At 45.0% G+C, this 18,744-nt stretch overlaps 1 protein-coding gene across 1 annotated transcript in view; it reads right to left on the minus strand.

Moving 5' to 3' along the window:
- Positions 1–10,896: 10,896 nt before the first annotated feature.
- The window catches only part of LOC120940522 (C-C chemokine receptor type 3-like), a 174,874-nt gene continuing 167,026 nt past the window's right edge, over positions 10,897–18,744 (minus strand). Inside the window, exon 3 of the mRNA XM_040353439.1 lies at positions 10,897–12,423. Within this exon, the coding sequence (XP_040209373.1) occupies positions 11,396–12,418 (1,023 nt within the window). The 5' untranslated portion in view covers positions 12,419–12,423 and the 3' untranslated portion in view covers positions 10,897–11,395. The remainder of the gene's footprint in view (positions 12,424–18,744) is intronic.

Here is an 18,744-nt window from a genome sequence, read left to right on the forward strand (position 1 = left end):
GTTAAACAAGATAAATTTACAAAGTGAGTGCAGCGCTTAACATATTGAAAAACCATGTGAATATATAAATACAATAATGCAATCATTGACAATTAAATCAAAAAGGAAAGAAAGAAAAAATAGAAAAAAATAAAATTGAAGTGAAAAAGGAAAACTACAGCAAAGCCCCAATCAGCAATTCAAATCGGTGAAAGTCTGTGAAGGTTTAAACTCCAAACGAAAATAAGTAGCAGGTAAGAATAGTTGTGACACCAATCTTCCCAAAGATGTTCAGGAGCCCTTGGGGCAGATCCACAAAAGAATTACACTGGCGTATCTATCGATACGCCGCGTAATTTTAAAGTTCCCGTTGTATCTTTGTTTTGTATCTACAAAGCAAGATACGGCTGCATCTGGGATCGATCCGACAGGCATACGTCTTAGTACGCGGTCGTATCTTAGGTGCATTTTTTCCGCCGGCCGCTAGGTGGCGTTTCCATCGAATTCCGCGTCGAGTATGCAAATTAGCTAGTTACGGCGATCCACGAACGTACTTTCCGGCCGGCGTATTTTTTTACGTCGTTTGCGTTCGGCTTTTTCCGGCATATAGTTAAAGCTGCTATTATGAGGCGTACTCAATGTTAAGTATGGCCGTCGTTCCCGCGTCGAATTTTGAACAAGCAATGGCTTGTTCCGGTCTAATTTCGAGCATGTGCACTGGGATACCCCCAAGGACGGCGCATGCGCCGTTCAAAAAAAAGTCGTTTACGTTGGGTCACGACGTATTTGCATAAAACACGCCCCCATCACATCCATTTGAATTCTGCGCCCTTACGCCGCCAAAGATACACTACGCCGCCATAACTTACGGCGCAAATTCTTTGAGGATTCGAAAAAAATTAATTAAGTTACTGCGGCGTAGTGTATCTTAGATACGCTACGCCCGCGGACAGAAGCGCCGATCTACGTGGATCTGCCCCTAAACCTTCACAGACTTTAACCGATTTGAATTGCTGATTGGGACTCTGCTTTCGTTTTCCTTTTTCCCTTCAAAAATGTTTTTGTTTTTCAATTTGAATTTTTTTTCCTTTTTGATTTAATTGTCAATGATTGCATTATTGTATTTATATATTCACATGGTTTTTCAATATGTTTAGCGCTGCACTCACTTTGTAAATTTCCCATTCATTCACTGCCCCGCATAGTTGAGGCTGCACAGAAAGACATTTGTGTTTGAGCTTTAGGGCAGTGTTCCCCAACCCCCGGGCCGCGGACCGGTACCGGTCCGTGGATCAAACGGTACCGGGCCGCCCGAGGAACTTTAAATAATCCGCCCACACACTGCAGCGCAGAGAGATGACATAATCTCCCATCCGCATCACTGCTGTGCCGTGCTCACAGCGGGGCCCCTTTACTGAGGCGAGCAAGAAGAGAGATGAGATCATCTCTCACCGCCCGCCTGCATTGCCGCTCTTCCCCACTCACAGTGGGGCTGCTATAATGCTGAAAAAAAAACACGCTCACATAATGCTGGAAAAAAAAAAGACTTTGTATGCACACAACCCTACACCTGTGCTTGATCCAGAGGAAGACAAAGAACTGACTTCACAGGCAAGTACAAGACACAGGGTGGATTGTAGGATGCTACCTTCAAGTGATTACACACTGGCAAAGCTTTTAAAAAGGCCTCCCTTTGGGCATACACCTATAAGGCTGAATTCACACTATGTGGGGTGAGATGACAGGTGACGCTGCAAGTGACAATCTGAATCTGGTGGCAGGCGATGTGGCAAGGGACAAAATGCATCTGGTGACAGGCAGCTTGGCAAGTGACCCTCCGCATCTGGTGTCAGGCAACGTGACAAGTGGCAAAATGCATCTGGTGGCAGGCGACGTGGCAAAATGCATCTGGTGGCAGGCAACGTGGCAAGTGACAAGCTGCATAGTAAGGCAGGCGATGTGGCAAGTGACAATCCGTATCGAGTGGCAGGTGACGTGGCGAGTGACACTCTGGCACATTCTGCATTATGGTGAGTTGAACTATTTCATTGTATATTACAATTTAATAATAGAAATAATGCGCTTTAATCATCCTGACATCATTGTGCCGGGATGATTGAAGCGCTCACACCAGCCATTACCCCGATAAATTGCCTGCGAAAAGGCGCATACACCCCCCCCCCCCCCCCCGGGCCTTGGCACAATTTTCTTTAACAACGCCCAGTCCCCGGTGCCAAAAAGGTTGGTGACCACTGCTTTAGGGTGTGCAATAGGCTGTGCACACCTATGCACTGGCAAAAGTATTTAAATTATTTATTACCTATAAGTTTACCACAATATCCTGTTTGGGGACTGTCATTTCTCATGGGCTACACATTATCTACTGTAGTTTTACAAGAAATTTCAGATCAACTCTGTAAAAGAAATAGAGAATAATCTTCTTGATTGCCCTTTTCTGTAATCTGTTCTATTTCCATTCACCTATTTGTTATGCAAAATCATCTGGAAAAAAGGTTAACAAATTAAACTCATACAATATGATAAATGCCACAATATAATTTATTGTTTTGCACAGATTCAAAGTTCAACAGCTGATTAGGCAATCTATGAACAGATATAAAAAGTAATAAATAATTAATTATTTTCCACATATTAATTGCTATGCACAATTACTATATTACATGTTGCATACAACTTTTGCTGCCATTTGTACTTGTCTAGCGGGGTACTGCTAGACAGATCCTGGGATTTAGAATACATTTTGTGGAGACTTTGGGCCAAATTCTCAAAAACGCTGCCTAACTTAACTTTCAGCAGTTAAGTTACACAGGCGTTAAATTTCTACCTAAGTGCCCGATCCACAAAGCACTTACCTAGAAATTACACGCCGTGTAACCTAAGTGCCTCCGTCGCAAGGCGGTCGTCTCCTCGAGGGGGCGATTCCTATTCAAATGAGTACGCCGGACGTACTGCGCATGCGTGTGACATCATTTTTCCCGACGTGCAGCGCGCGAACGTAATTTACGCTGGGCTTTGTGGATTGCGACAGGACAATAAAGTTGCGACGGGTGAAAAAAAAAATACGCGCCGGGAAAAAAAATTCAAATTTAAAAAAAAATTGCGGTGATCGAAAAAAAGGTCTGGTTTTACATGGTGTACTAACTTTACACATTGTAAAACCAGCCCTAATTTAACGCGTGCAAATCGTAACTTACGCAGAAAACACAAAGCTTAAAAGCTTTGTGGATCTGCTTAAGTACTTATTTGCATACGCTAGCCGGCATTTCGACTTGAAATGCCCCCAGCGGCGGATGCGGTACTGCATCCTAAGATCCGACAGTGTAAGTGTCTTACAGATGTCGGATCTTCTGACTATCTTTGGAAAAATCCTTCTGAGGATCGTTTCCAAAGATAGCCACAGGGATACGCAGGCTGAACAGCAGTTCCGCCTGCGTATCTCCTTTGAAGATTTGGCCCATAATGCCTAGCTTGATGTCGGCAGACAGTCAGACAAGACCAGAGAGAGACAAGACCAGAGTACCAGAGTCAGTACACAGGGGATGTACACAGGGAATAGAAGGGAATAGACCGTGTCATAACTGGGAGTAAAAGGATACACAGACAATAACAGAAGATGAAGCAGTACAAACATGCCAAAAGTTTCAGAGGCGAAAGGGAATACAAATCCGGTATAAAGTACAATATGCAGATTTGCATGAAGGCGGTCTCCTATAAAGCACCATTTTATTAATTCAATGTGAGACAGATAAAACAAGATCATCCTGATATACTGTACAGTATAAGGAACTTTTACATTTTGCGTTATAAGTAAATATACAGCTATCCGGTACAGTGTGTGATATAGCAGGAATCATCTTGAATATCCATGCATGCCTATCAAAGGATCATTGAGGAATGCCAGTTTTGATTCTCTCAGGGCCGTCTTTAAGGCAGGACAAAAGGGGTAGCTGCCCTGGGCCCTGTCATTGTTGTGGGCCCAAAGCAGCTGCCTCATACTTGCCAACTATACCAGTTTAAATTCCCTTGAAGTTTTAGTCCTGGGCTGTGTCCCAATATCTCAGTGTGAAGTGCTGGTACTAATGCTGCCCAGGTCTGCCCTATTGTTGTGTACAGGTGACTCACCTGCAGACCCTGTGTTTACATGTAAATAACCTGTCTTCATATGTAAATAGTGAAGGCATTCATATGTACATAATGACAGCATGCATATGTAAATAGCTGCAGCCGGCAGCATTCATATGTAAATAAAGGCAGCATTTATGTGTATGATGTGCTGTAACCTCTAGCAACCAATCAGTGAGCAATATTACTGTACAGTAATCTCTAGCAACCAATTAACAAGCAGAAATCATGTTCTGTAATCTCTAGCAACTAATCAGTGAGCCGTCATGTGTGCTGTAACCACTGGCAACCAATCACAATATTATTGTATGTCTCAGAGCAGAGGTGGAAAGTGAATTTGCATGGGGGGGGGGGCAAGAAAATGTTTGCCCAGGGTCCAATCAATATTAAAGACGGCCCTGGATTCTCTGCATATTTAACCACTTCAGCACTGGAAGATTTGGCTGCTCAATGACCAGGCTATTTTTTGTAATACGGCACTGTATCACTTCAATGCCGCATACACACGATAATTTTTCGGGTTGTAAAAAACAAAGTTTTTCAGGCTCTAGAAAAAACGACGTTTTTTTCAACTTCATCATTAAAACGGCCTTGCCTACACACGATCGTTAAAAAAAAATGCTCTAGCAAAGCGCGGTGACGTACAACACGTACGACGGCACTATAAAGGAGAAATTCCATTCGGATGACGCCACCTTTTGGGCTGTTTTAGCTGATTTTGTGTTAGTAAAAGACGGTTCGTGCTTTTCTGTCTGTTACAGCGTGATGAATGTGCTTACTCGGTAAAACGGTAGTTTTACCAGAACGAGCGCTCCCGTCTTATAACTTGCTTCTGAGCATGCGCAGGTTTTTCACGTCGTTAAAGCCCACACACGATAATTTTTTACAACCCGAAAAACGACAATGTTTAAAACGTCGTGAAAAAATAGAGCATGTTCGAAAAAAAATTTGGCTGTTTTTCAGAACCCGAAAAATGCTCTGAGTGTACCCAAACAAAATTGTCCTTTTTCTCCCCACAAATAGAACTGTCTTTTGGTCATATTTAATCATTTCTACGGTTTTTATTTTTTGTGCTATAAACAAAAAAAAAAGCATACATTTAAAAAAATAACACAATATTTTGTACTTTTTACTATGATACATATCAATTTAAATAAAAAAAAAAAATTTTTTTTTCTCAGTTCAGGCGTTTTTCAGTTTTATATTTATTCTTCTACATATTTTTAGTAATAAAAATCGCAATAAGCATACTGTATATTGATTGGTTTGCGCAAAAGTTATATCGTCTACAAAATAGGAGAAAGATTTATGGCATTTTTATTATTATAATTTTTTTTACTAGAAATGTAGGTAATCAGCGATTTTTATCGGGGCTGCGACATTATGGCGGACAGATCGGACACTTTTTTTGGACCATTGACATTTATACAGGGATCAGTGCTATAAAAATGCACTATTTACTGTGTACTGTGTTAACACTAGGCGGCGAACAAGGGGTTAACTGTGTTACCTTGTGTGTTCTAACTGTAGGGGGATGGGACTGACTAGAGGAAATGACAGATCCTTGGGCCAAATCCACAAAGATCGTGCCTAACTTAATTTTTTTCATTTAAGTTACACTGCCTTAAAATTTCTACCTAAGTGCCCAATCCACAAAGCACTTACCTAGAAATTTTGGGCTGTGTAACTTAAATTCCGCCGTCGCAAGGCGTTCCTATTCAAATGGGGGCGATTCCCATTTAAATTAGGCGCGCGCCGGCCGTACTGCGCAATGCTCGTGACGTCATTTTCCTGACGTGCATAGCGCGAAATTACGTTACGCCGAGCTTTGTGGATTGCGACGGGTCAATAAAGTTGTGTCGGGAAAAAAAAAAGATACGGCAGGAATTTTTTTTTTTTTTATTTAAAAAAAATCGCGTCGCTGGACAGAAAGGTCTGCTTTTACATGGTGTACTAACTTTACACCATGTAAAAGCAGCCCTAATTTTGCGTATGCAAACTAAAACTTACGGAGAAAAAGCAGGGGAAAAAATTCCTTCCTGATCCCCCGAGAGGCAATCAGATTTTGCCTTGATCAACTTTACTTATAAATTTTAGTACCCAGTTATATTATGTACATTTAGGAAAGAATCCAGGCCATTCTTAAAGCAATCTACCGAGCTGGCCAGAACCACCTCTGCAGGGAGTCTATTCCACATTTTCACAGCTCTTACTGTGAAGAAACCTTTCCATATTTGGAGATAAAATCTCTTTTCCTCTAGATGTAAAAAGTTCCCCCTTGTCCTCAGTGTTGACCGTAAAGTGAATAACTCAACACCAAGTTCACTATATGGACCCCTTATATATATTGTACATGTTGATCATATCCCTCCTTAATCTCCTCTTCTCAAGAGTGAATACATTCAGTTCCTCTAATATTTCCTCATAGCTGAACTCCTCCATGCCTCTTATCAGTTTGGTTGCCCTTCTCTGCACTTTCTCCAGTTCCCCGATATCCTTTTTGAGAACTGGTGCCCAAAACTGATCTGCATATTTCAGATGATTTCTTACTAATGATTTGGGAATGAATCTGGACTAATAAAATTGACTTTTGGCGGAACAAGTAATTAATGTAAAAAATCTATAAATATTTATTCATAAAAAAAGCATATATGAAGAAAATTGTATACATAACTTTGTGAAAACAGTACAGTATCAGCATATTATCTCAGTACATATTACAAAGAATGTTTCAAATAAAGCTTATACTTATGCAAATATACTCATAACATGAGAACATATAGCACCAGGGAGTGTATATAAACTTTTAATCCTTGAAACTGAGTGTGATACGCGAAATGGTAGATCTTGCTTTCACTCTCGACATGTTTTGCGTACAGGACGCTTTATCAGGAGCTACACATAAATAAAAAATTAAAATAAAAAACACATGTACATATATAGACATGAATATTGTCGATAATAGGTCACTCTTCTCATTCTTTGAATAGCTCTGTATTATTACTATTCCTGCTGTTACGGGATTATCCTAAGATATATTGGCAAACTACCCAGTTAACAATAAAAACACACTGCTATACATATGTCTGCCCAAAAGATATATCTGTGATTCAATACCTATTATCGACAATATTCATGTCTATATATGTACATGTGTTTTTTTATTTTTATTTTTTATTTATTTATATTTATTTTTATCATTTATTATTTAATTATTTTTCATTTCATATTTTTATTTATTTTGTAGTCAGAGATTCCCTGATTACTCTCATATATCAATATGTATCTACATAGATCTACCTTATTAGGTGATCCTTTTACATCTATTTGACCATGCTTTTAATTAGTTTCTGTATGCTGCCCTGTTGTTGCCTGTGCACTGCGCTGGTTGTGGTTATTTGACTGCTCGCCCCCCTCCCCCTCTTGTAGTTTCTTATTGCCGGATTGGACTCCCCCTGCTGGCACTTTACTGATGGGTGCCCTATTACAACCATAAACCACATTTAACCCCAAATTCCTTTTTCTCTGCTTTCTAAATTTTCTAATTGGTTTTTACACCTACTCAAGGGCTGTTGGTCTGGTGGGGGGATTTAGTTTGTTTGAGGGTGCATTTGGGAGGCGGGACACCCTGATGTAGTGCACTGGCATCAATGACTGGCAGATTTTAATATAATATTTTTTATTTTTCATTTGTTTACGTGTTTTATGTATAAACTGGTTTAACTAATTGACATCTTCTGATGTTCTTTGTTTGTGTTATGTATGTTTGTCATTAGACCTCTATGCTCCTGATGAAGCACGCTGTACGCGAAACATGTCGAGAGTGAAAGCAAGATCTACCATTTCGCATATCAAACTCAGTTTCAAGGATTAAAAGTGTATATACACTCCCTGGTGCTATATGTTCTCATGTTATGAGTATATTTGCATAAGTATAAGCTTTATTTTAAATATTATTTGTAATATGTACTGAGATAATATGCTGATACTGTACTGTTTTCACAAAGTTATGGATACAATTTTCTTCATATATGCCTTTTTTATGAATAAATATTTTTTAGATTTTTTACATTAATTACTTGTACCGTCAAAAGTCCATTTTATTAGTCCAGATTAATTCCCACTTCTATATTATCGGGACGTTGGTACACTCAAACAGTTGCATTTACAGTAACTAGTCGCCCTGTGTTTTATGCATATCCTGGCAAGGTCCACTTAAAAATTACTAATGATTTGAACAGGAGCAAACTTATATCTCTCTCTCTGGAGTCCATACCTCTCTTAATACAAGACAGGATTTTGCTCGCTTTGGAAACCGCAGCTTGGCATTGCATGCCATTATTGAGCTTATGATCTACCAAAACCCCCAGATCCTTCTCCACTACGGACCCCCCCAGTATGTATGATGCATGCATATTCTTAGCCCCCAAGTGCATAACTTTACATTTATCAACATTAAACCTCATCTGCCACATAGTCGCCCAATTAGACAGAGCATTGAGGTCGGCTTGTAAATTAGAGACGTAAGGACGTTATTCCACTTCATAGCTTAGTGTCATCTGCAAAGACAGAAATTAACCCAGACCCTATATAATTTATAAAGATATTAAAAATTAAGCGTCCCAGCACTGAACCTTGGGGTACCCCACTGATAACCTTAGACCATTCAGAGTAAGAATCATTAACCGCTACTCCAGGGGTCGACAATATCCGGGCGCCAGGTCGCAATTGCAACAAGAAAGTGTAACCTGCCGCCGCGGGCCCATCGCAATCTTGCGGCGGGGAAGGTGGGGGCGCACGGAGGCACAGGATCCTGTGTCTCCATGCGGCATTACAAGTTAAACAGCAATTCTAAAAGTGTAATTTATCACTATTTTCACTGCCATCTCCTTCCCTCTAATTAGAACCCCCAAACATTATATATATATTTTTTATTCTAACACCCTAGAGAATAAAATGGCGATCGTTGCAATACTTTCTGTCACGCCGTATTTGCGCAGCGGTCTTACAAGCGCACTTTTTGGGGAAAAAATACACTTTTTTTAATAAAAAAATAAGACAACAGTAAAGTTATCCCAATTTTTTTTTATATTGTGAAAGATAATGTTACGCCGAGTAAATTGATACCCGACATGTCACACTTCAAAATTGCATCCGCTCGTGGAATGGCGACAAACTTTTACCCTTTAAAATCTCCATAGGCGACGTTTAAAAAAATCTACAGGTTGCATGTTTTGAGTTACAGAGGAGGTCTAGGGCTAGAATTATTGCTCTCGCTCTAACGATCGTGGCGATAACTCACATGTGTGGTTTGAACACCGTTTACATATGCGGGCGCTACTCATGTATGTGTTCGCTTCTGCGTGCAAGCTCGTCGGGACGGGCGCGTTTTCTGGCTCCTAACTTTTTTTGCTGGCTCCTAGATTCCAAGCAAATTTGTCAAACCCTGCGCTACTCTCTGAATTCTGTCTTTTAGCCAGTTTTCTATCCATTTACAAACTGATATTTCCAAGTCTAGCGACTTTACTTTACACATGCGCCGTGTGTGGGGAACTGTATCGAACGCTTTTTCAAAATCCACACGTCCCTGTTCTGGCTCTTGTGCCTGCAATTGCGCGTGGCCGGCGGTCATCACGACCGTGGGCCACGCGCATCAGCACCCTCACCCTGCAGCTGCTATCCCCGCTTAAAGGGCCGACATACAGCTACGACAACCAGGAGGCTGAACGAAAAAAAAAAACACAGATTCCTGTATCCACACAAGCAATATGGATGCAGGAATCGCCCCCACTGTGTTTTTCTGTTCTGGCAACAGGGACCCCCCCATCCGCCATCAAAATACACTGATCAATTCTACAGCCATTGGCTGCAGTGGCTGATTGAATGCTGGTTTTCCAGCAGGAACATTTGACAGAAGCCAGCCTAATGATCTGGCTGTTGAACTGGATGAATTTCAGTACATGTGTAGTCAGCTTAACATTAACTAATCTTAAAAATGTTCTCATCACACCTGATATCTATACTGCCTGACCTGTGTAAAAAAGATGCGTATACTTACCTATATGTAGTCTGCTTTGGTATTGTGTTGTGATCCTCTGTGTCAGTGAGTGGCAGCGGCAGTGGAGATGAGGGAGTGGTTAACGACGTTTTGTAATTCTGGGAAATGTGACATCACTCATAGGCTTCCATTTCCCAGCCATTATCGGCATTCCCTCCTGTCCCCTTCAGTCGCTGCTGACTGACACAGAGAAATCAGAGCATTATTTCAACATGAGGGGATCGTGAGACTCTCTTGCCGTGTACACACAACCGTTTTTGTCATGCTTTGTCATGGAAAAAACAACGTTTTTCTCAACGTGATTCTTGTCAAGCCTGCCTGTCATACACACGATCGTGAAAAAAAAAATGCTTGAGCAAAGCGCGGTGACGTACAACACATAAAACGGCACTATAAAGGGTGGCGCCACCCTTTTGTCTGCTTTTGCTAATTTCGTGTTAGTAAAAGTTTGGTGAGAGACGATTCGCGCTTTTCAGTCTTCGTGCTTTTCAGTCTGTAACAGCGTGACGAATGTGCTATCTCCATTACAAATGCAAGTTTTACCAGAACGAGTGCTCCCGTCTCATAACTTGCTTCTTGGCATGCACGTTTTTTTCCCGTCGTTAAAGTCTACAAACGACCATTTTTCACGAGGTGAAAAAGGACGACGTGAAAAATTAGAGCATGTTCTAAATTTTTAATGACCATTTTTCACAACGAGAAAAATGCTCTGGAGCCTACACACGGTCGTTTTTAATGACCAATTTAAAAAATGCCATCTTTCTCCTCATGAAAAACGGTTGTGTGTACGGCATCACTCTTTTCTGCTACATGACAGCAGGGGTGTTGTCACATGAAAGAGGGGAGAGGTCACATTGCTGTGCAAGCAAATCACAACTTGGAGTTTATACAGTGCTTTCTTTCTTCACAGGGTAAGGCACAAGTTAATTTCCTGCATGGGCAATTCACACATATTAGTTTTTTAGGGCTCATTAACTACCTTGTGGGCTGAAAAATGTATCTGACTCTTATTTTGGGATACAATATATGTCAGTTCACTACTGTGTATCGCCGCATGCTTTAATGCAGGTGTGTTGGGAGTGTTCAAAATGATTGGCACCAAAATTCAGCAATGTGTATTATTGCAATGGGGAAGAGTAAATATGGCCTCAAAGAGCATGCTGAAGTAGGATCACTATAATGTACTGACTACTGATGATTAAAAAAATGCTTGTTTTAATAAAGTCCATTAACCATGCTAGTTTTTAAGCTCAGGTCTTGCTGTTGTGATACACTTTTTAATTTAAATCTTTTAAAAGTACAGTTTAAATGTCGTCTGAACTTTGTCCCCAAAAGAGCATACATAAATGGGTTCATGCAGCAATGAATGTAAACGAGAGCTTGACAGATATTAAATGTATACTGTAGAGTGCTGTTGCAATGTTCAAACAAATCAATATGCTTTTTAAACATAAGAAACATAAGTATGTTGTATGGAGTCCAACAAAGGAAAAAAAGTATGGCAATAAAAGAGATAACTTTTATAACTTTGGCCTTTTTTCTGACATGGCATTTGGCCAATTTTACTGCTATTCCAAGATAGCAGATCATAATAATGGCTAGAGGACAAATGTAAAACAGAAAAAAATGTTTATAATGACCTAAAATAAACCACCAGTATGCTTGTTCTTCCACACTAATATGAGCTTTGCAAACTGCTGCCCCATATTCATTGTTTGCTACTATATAGATTTTAATGTCTGGGATACTAAAAAGCATACTAAGTAACCAAGCAAAGCAACTTGCATAAACAGCACATTTGACTCTTAATCTTGAAGTTGTAGACCAAGAGTGAACTATGGTAAAGTACTGATCAATTGTTATTAGTGTAATGAAGATAACAAAACTTTGAAAACCAATCTGAAAAGCAGCTACATGCATTTTGCATAACAGCTCTCCAAAAATCCAGTCATGAGTATGATCAATTGCTATGAAAGGCAATGTAGTAGAGAATATTAAATCAGAGACAACCAAATTCAAGAAAAAAATATTAGTAACTGAATAAAACTTTTCCTTCTTAAAAAGAATAATTAGAATAACACAGTTACCAATCACACTTAAACAGAACAGTACATAGAAAAGAGGAGCTATATAATATGTTAAAAATCTTTTAGTTTCTTCTTGTTCACATATTGGCTCTGGTTGCATTGTGCCGGAAGTGTAACTGTAATCCATTACATCTGTTGAATCATCCTCCATTCTAACTGAAAGAAAAATAACGTTATTAAAGAAATTCATACTTAAGGTGTCCCTGTAGTCAGTACATCTATAGACATCTATAGTACAAATTCATAATGCAGGCCCCTCTAGGTCATAAGGAACCAAATGAGTTTGCTTTACCTCTCTGCCTCATAACTAAAAAAAAATGATAATGAGTTTTACTGATAACAAGATGGCTCATGTCAATAGGTTTTGGTAAAATGCGCTTGACTCAAGTATAACAGATGTACTACTAACCCAACTTAATTTTAAACCCATAACCAACCCCAACCTTCTTCCCCCATTAACATGGAGACCACACCATTTTGTTGGGTAAATAATAGGCCGTAGCAGCCTTCTTTAATAAAGGTAATAATAATTTAACATTTTTAACGTAAACACCTGTCATACTAACTAACTGCTGTTGGTCTCCGCAGGCGAAAGCCTATAACTGTAAAACACTAAATGTATATATAAACATATATACATATCAACATATATATATATAACTTCTCTAATTGCACTGCGGTCCCTCGTGCCCTTCTGACAGGCCTCAAGCCGATGCTGGCTCAGAGACCCTCCCGACCGCAGTGCTCCATACTCATTCCCCAGGTAACCTCCGTTCTCTGGGCATCATCATATCCCCTGTCACCGACAGGTCTTCAAACCTTTATTTTAACCCGGCTCCTCCTTCACCCGCAGAGACCAAACCACGCTGCCACGACAATCCTTTGCAAACCTATGGAGAAACAAGCAAACACAAACAACACGCAACACCACAACACTGACATACAATCCTAACCACCGAAAGGAACAACTACAAACAGGGGAGGGTGGGTGGGAACTTTCCTGCACGCTCTGCTTGCCCTGGGGGCGGGGACTTGCCCTTTTATCAACTCCTCTCTCCGCCCCCCCGCCCCCTGAGAGCCAATGGTTAATTTGTGCCCTGTTAACTGTGTCATGTGTGCCCTACACCGAGTCCCCTTGGTCCTAGCTCCGGGCTGTCTTGACTCAAGTATAACAGATGTACTACTAACCCAACTTAATTTTAAACCCATAACCTACCCCAACCTTCTTCCCCCATTAACATGGAGACCACACCATTTTGTTGGGTAAATAATAGGCCGTAGCAGCCTTCTTTATTAAAGGTAATAATAATTTAACATTTTTAACTGCTGTTGGTCTCCGCAGGCGAAAGCCTATAACTGTAAAACACTAAATGTATATATAAACATATATACATATCAACATATATATATATATATAACTTCTCTAATTGCACTGCGGTCCCTCGTGCCCTTCTGACAGGCATCAAGCCGATGCTGGCTCAGAGACCCTCCCGACCGCAGTGCTCCATACTCATTCCCCAGGTAACCTCCGTTCTCTGGGCATCATCATATCCCCTGTCACCGACAGGTCTTCAAACCTTTATTTTAACCCGGCTCCTCCTTCACCCGCAGAGACCAAACCACGCCACAGCACCCAAGGGTAAAACCTTATCTTTGGGTGCCACACCCTAATGGCCCTCTGTATACCGTCTTGCAAGCCCAGAACCCACATATCTATACCCACATCCGTAAGGTGCACCCCATCGCCCCGCAGGTACCTCCAGGTCTCTTCCTCCAACTCCATATGCCGGACTACTAGTCCCCTATTCCGAACCACAAACCTGCCCACGTCACGATTGATCTTCCGTCGGGCCCTGCTAATCTCCAGGCGGTCCGAGCAATCATGTCGCACCAAATTATGACCATATCCGGGAAAGCCATCCTCAATCTAAGGACATTAAATTTGATGTCCCTGGTGATCTCCAGCATGGATCTGACCCCTAGATCGTTGCCCCCTACGTGCAGCAATAGCACGTCGGGTGGCCGGTCCAGGCGCGCATAGCGATGCACCTCTCCCACCATCCTTCCCCACAGCATTCCTGGGACCCCCAGCCAGCGCACACAGGCTTCCTCCCTCGGGAAGCCCAGCTGCCGACCTTCCGGCCTGACATCCGCCCGCCTAGCTCCCCATGCCACATAGGAGTGGCCCAAAATCCACACCAGGGCCGGAATCCCACCTGAAAGAGAGATATGTACAAACGGGGTAATACACTGCTCATCCTCATACCGCCACACACACATCACCACATTCAATCCCAGATGCACCTCTCCCCCCTCCTCCCCCCTTTTCCCTCCCTACCGGGAATTATCCGTCCAGGAGGTGGGGGCGCACATAGCTCTGAAATCGCCTGGATTCCCACCTGCCAATCTGCTTTACCACCTCTACTCCTAAACTCCTAGATGCTTCAGTTGCCGCGCCAATGCGAAAAGAGTGAGAAGAAAAGCCTTTCTCATCAACTCCCAACGCACGTAAACCTTTCTTAAAATTGGCCACAAATTGGTACCTAGACAGGGGAGACCCATCCCCATGTATCAAAAACTAACCTTCCGCCTCAGTGCGCATACTTAGGAATGCCCGCACTTCCCCCACTGGGCACAACGGAGAACCTGGTAACGCAAAGACCAGCACCTCCCGTCCCTTACCTGCCTGGTCCGTCTTAGACCTGCGCAGCCAGATTGACACCCTGTCCCTACCGCAACTTACCTCATGCGCTCCCAAGCCACCATGTTTCTTCCTAGACGGGCTAACCAGTTCCCCTATCCTAAAAGCCCCAAAGAACGCTAATGTGAAAGCCACCTTAAATAGCCCCACCTCGTACTCCGACGAACATATTGAAGGCAACTTCTCCAATAGTCCCTGCAGCACCGAAAATGACACCGGGCGCCTCGAGTCCCTGGAAAAATTCGCCTTCCTATACCCCTTGAGCGCTTGCCTCACCCAGAAATCCTTGGTAAAATCCTGACAACCCCGTAGCTTAAATAGGAACGCCAGCCCTGCCATTTTTTTTATTTAACGCCGCCACTGACACCCCATCCTCCATGTTCCTAGATACAAAATAGAACAACAAACCCCGCGCCTCCGACCCAAAAGGTTCCGCTGCTGTCCAGCTTGCCAAAGTCTCCCATTCCCGCCATACCTTGCTGTAAGCCACCCATGTGGCCTCGCTCACCGACCTTCTGAGCCAACCAGAGATCACGCCAAAGCAATCCTCCATAGCCCCTCCGGACAAGGTACTCCGTGTTGTTCCGATTCCGGCACCAACTCTCGGAACCTGTCCCACTGAAAGCGAGACAAGGCGTCAGCAATGACGTTCTCCACCCCCGGGATATGAACTGCATGAATAAAGACATTCAATTGCAAGCATCTAAGTACCAAGTGTTGCAGAAATCGCACCACCGGCGGCGAGGAGGCCGATACACGATTAATCGCCTGTACCACCCCCAGATTGTCGCAATGAAACCTCACCTTTTTGTCCCTGAACTCTGCCCCCCACAGTTTCACTGCCAGCACTACCGGAAACAATTCCAGCAACACCAAGTTCCTTGTAAATCCCGCTTCCACCCAGCTCGCTGGCCACGGGCCCGCGCTCCACCTGCCCCGAAAAAAAGCCCCAAAGCCTGTGGAACCTGCCGCGTCAGTGTAGAGTTCCAAGTCAAAATTGCTGACCGGGCCGGACATCCATAACGCCCTACCATTGAAAGATTCCAAGAAGGAATGCCAAACCCGCAAGTCCTCCCTGTGTATTTTTTGCAGTCTAACGAAGTGGTTCGGGGACTCCACCCCCGCCGTGCTGGCCGACAGCCGTCGGCAAAAAACCCTTCCCATAGGCAAGATGCGGCACGCAAAATTCAGCTTGCCCAGTAAAGACTGAAGCTCCCTAAGCCGAACCTTGCGTACCCCCAACATGCCCCTTACCTCCGCCTTGAGCGCCATCATTTTGTCCTCCGGCAGCCTACATTCCATCGCCTCGGAATCCAACGTGATCCCTAAAAACGTCATGACCGTGCGTGGACCTTCCGTTTTTTCGGGGGCTAAGGGAACCCCAAAATGGTCAGCCATGTGCTCCAGAGTGGCCAGGAGTACCGCGGCCACTCTGGAGGAAGCCGGCCCTACACACAGAAAGTCATCCAGATAATGGATAACTGAATTGAGACCCGACACATCCCTCACCACCCACTCTAAAAAGGAGCTAAACCTTTCAAAAAACGCACAGGAGATAGAACACCCCATGGGAAGGCACCGGTCTACATAAAACTGCCCCTCCCACTGACATCCCAACAAACGGAAGCTGTCCGAGTGTACTGGCAACAAACGAAACGCTGCCTCGATGTCAGATTTTGCCATCAAAGCCCCCTGCCCGTACCGCCGAACCCAGTGCACCGCGGCATCAAACGACGTGTAACTAACTGTACAGGCCTCCGGATCAATAGCATCATTGACCGACCCACCCTTTGGAAACGAGAGGTGATGTATTAACCTAAACTTGTTGGGCTCCTTTTTGGGTACCACCCCCAACGGAGAGACTACCAAGTCCCCCCCCCCCCAATGGAGCTGCCGGAAATGGACCGGCCATGCGCCCAAGAGCCACCTCCTTCCGCAGTTTTTCTGAAACCACTTCCGGATGAAGCAACGCCGATCTCAGATTGCGCGGCACCGGAGGGACCGCCTCCATCTTACACGGAATTAGGAACCCCACCGAAAACCCTTCTCTAAAATGCCCGCTGCCCCCCTGTCAGGATATCTACCGAGAAACGGCCGCATCCTTTCCACCCTCACCGGAGTCTTCCCTCTTGTTCGCAGGCTCTCCTCCACGCCCCTTGGCTTGCTTGAAGCACTTGGCAAGTGGGTGGGAGCCTCCGCAACCTGAGCACTCATGCTTGTACCGACAGCTGCCCCCAAACTTACAGGTGCCAGAGTTGAACTGCCAGCACACCCCTTTTGCCCGACTGGCCGGTTGCCCCTGGGTAGAGGGACCCCCGTCCCCTCCCTGAAAAAACTGCCCCGGGGCCCTGGGCGCTGTCATTAAGCACAACCAGAGGTTCATGTCTTTCTGATTCCAGCGCAGGTCAGGTCGCACGGCCATTCTCTGACGAAACTGCTCGTCATAGCGTAGCCACGCCGATCCCCCGTAGACCCTGTGAGCTTCCCCGATTGCGTTTTGGTAAATGAACAAACCTGAACAGCACTCCGGCTTTTTCTCACCCACCACACAGGCCAGGATACTAAAAGCCTGTAGCCAGTTGGCGAATGTGCGCGGGATCAACTGATACCTACGCCCCTCCTCCTCCTCTTTTTTGGACTCATCAGGCTTCCCCCTATCCAAATTAAATTTCTCTAACGGAAGGAGAGAGAAAATTTCCACATACTCACCCTTCCATATTTTTTCCCTGGCCTCCGCCTTGAGATGGGTCCCTAACGAAGCCTCGTAACAGACGTAGACCTCACACTTTGCTAGGCGAATTATCTCTTGTTTTGCCGCCGCATCTCCCGCCCCTTTTCCCTCCCCGGACACACCAGGTGACGCCGTACTTGCCGGGGCCACAGCGGGGGCTACCACCGGCGGGGGCAGAACTGCCACCACCGGCGGAGCCGCAGAAGCCACCACCGTGCTAGGCCCCGCCCCGGCGGGATCTACCCAGGCGGACGCCGGACCCGGTACCCCTCCCCCCGTGCCTTCAAACTTACCCACTAGTGCCTTTATGCCTGCTAAGAAACCCGCAAACCCCCCCAACCCCGGGTCCACCCCCCCCTAACCCCATGCCAGGGGGGGAACCCCCCGCCGCCCCCGCTACCCCGGTCACCCCCTGCCCCAACATCATTCAAAATAGCAGGAGAAGCTGGCTTACCATGCTGCCTAGGGGTTGGACCACTAGCCGATCTTCCAGTCTCCACCGCCGCCACCCCCCTCCTGGGGGGGAGATCCTCCTCGGACTCGCTCAGCTCCCCTTCCGATCGGACCGCAGCAGGCTCTTCGCCCTCCTCAGACGGCCCGCCAGGGGAAGGGTCCCTGGCTGCCGCGAGCCTGGCGGCAGCACCCACGCCAGACCCGTTCACAGATTTCTCCGTCGCTTTCCGCGGGCCGGGGGGAGGGCGCCCCCAGCCCCGACGCCTCGATCACTGCTGCCACTCGCGACCTCTCCATCCGTCCCCCCTTGAGCCATGCTGCAGGCCGTGGAGGATGCAGGCCCAGCAGCAGCGCTCCTCGTCCTCCCACGCTGAGGCCCCGCACCCCGCGCTGCAACGCGGGGGGAGGAGCCCACCGATTCAGACTCCATGCGTCGTCCGGGAGTAGGGGCCACCCCAGGGCTGACGGAGCGGCCGCCCGCCGAGCCCCGTCCCCGGATGGGATTCCTCCCGGTCCTCCCCTGCCTGACACTGCCGCGCGCTTAGCGGGGGGGCCCGGAGGGGCCCGCACGTGGGCTCTGGGAGATGAATCC

Source organism: Rana temporaria, chromosome 5, assembly GCF_905171775.1.
Source record: "Rana temporaria chromosome 5, aRanTem1.1, whole genome shotgun sequence".
Taxonomy (NCBI): domain Eukaryota; kingdom Metazoa; phylum Chordata; class Amphibia; order Anura; family Ranidae; genus Rana; species Rana temporaria.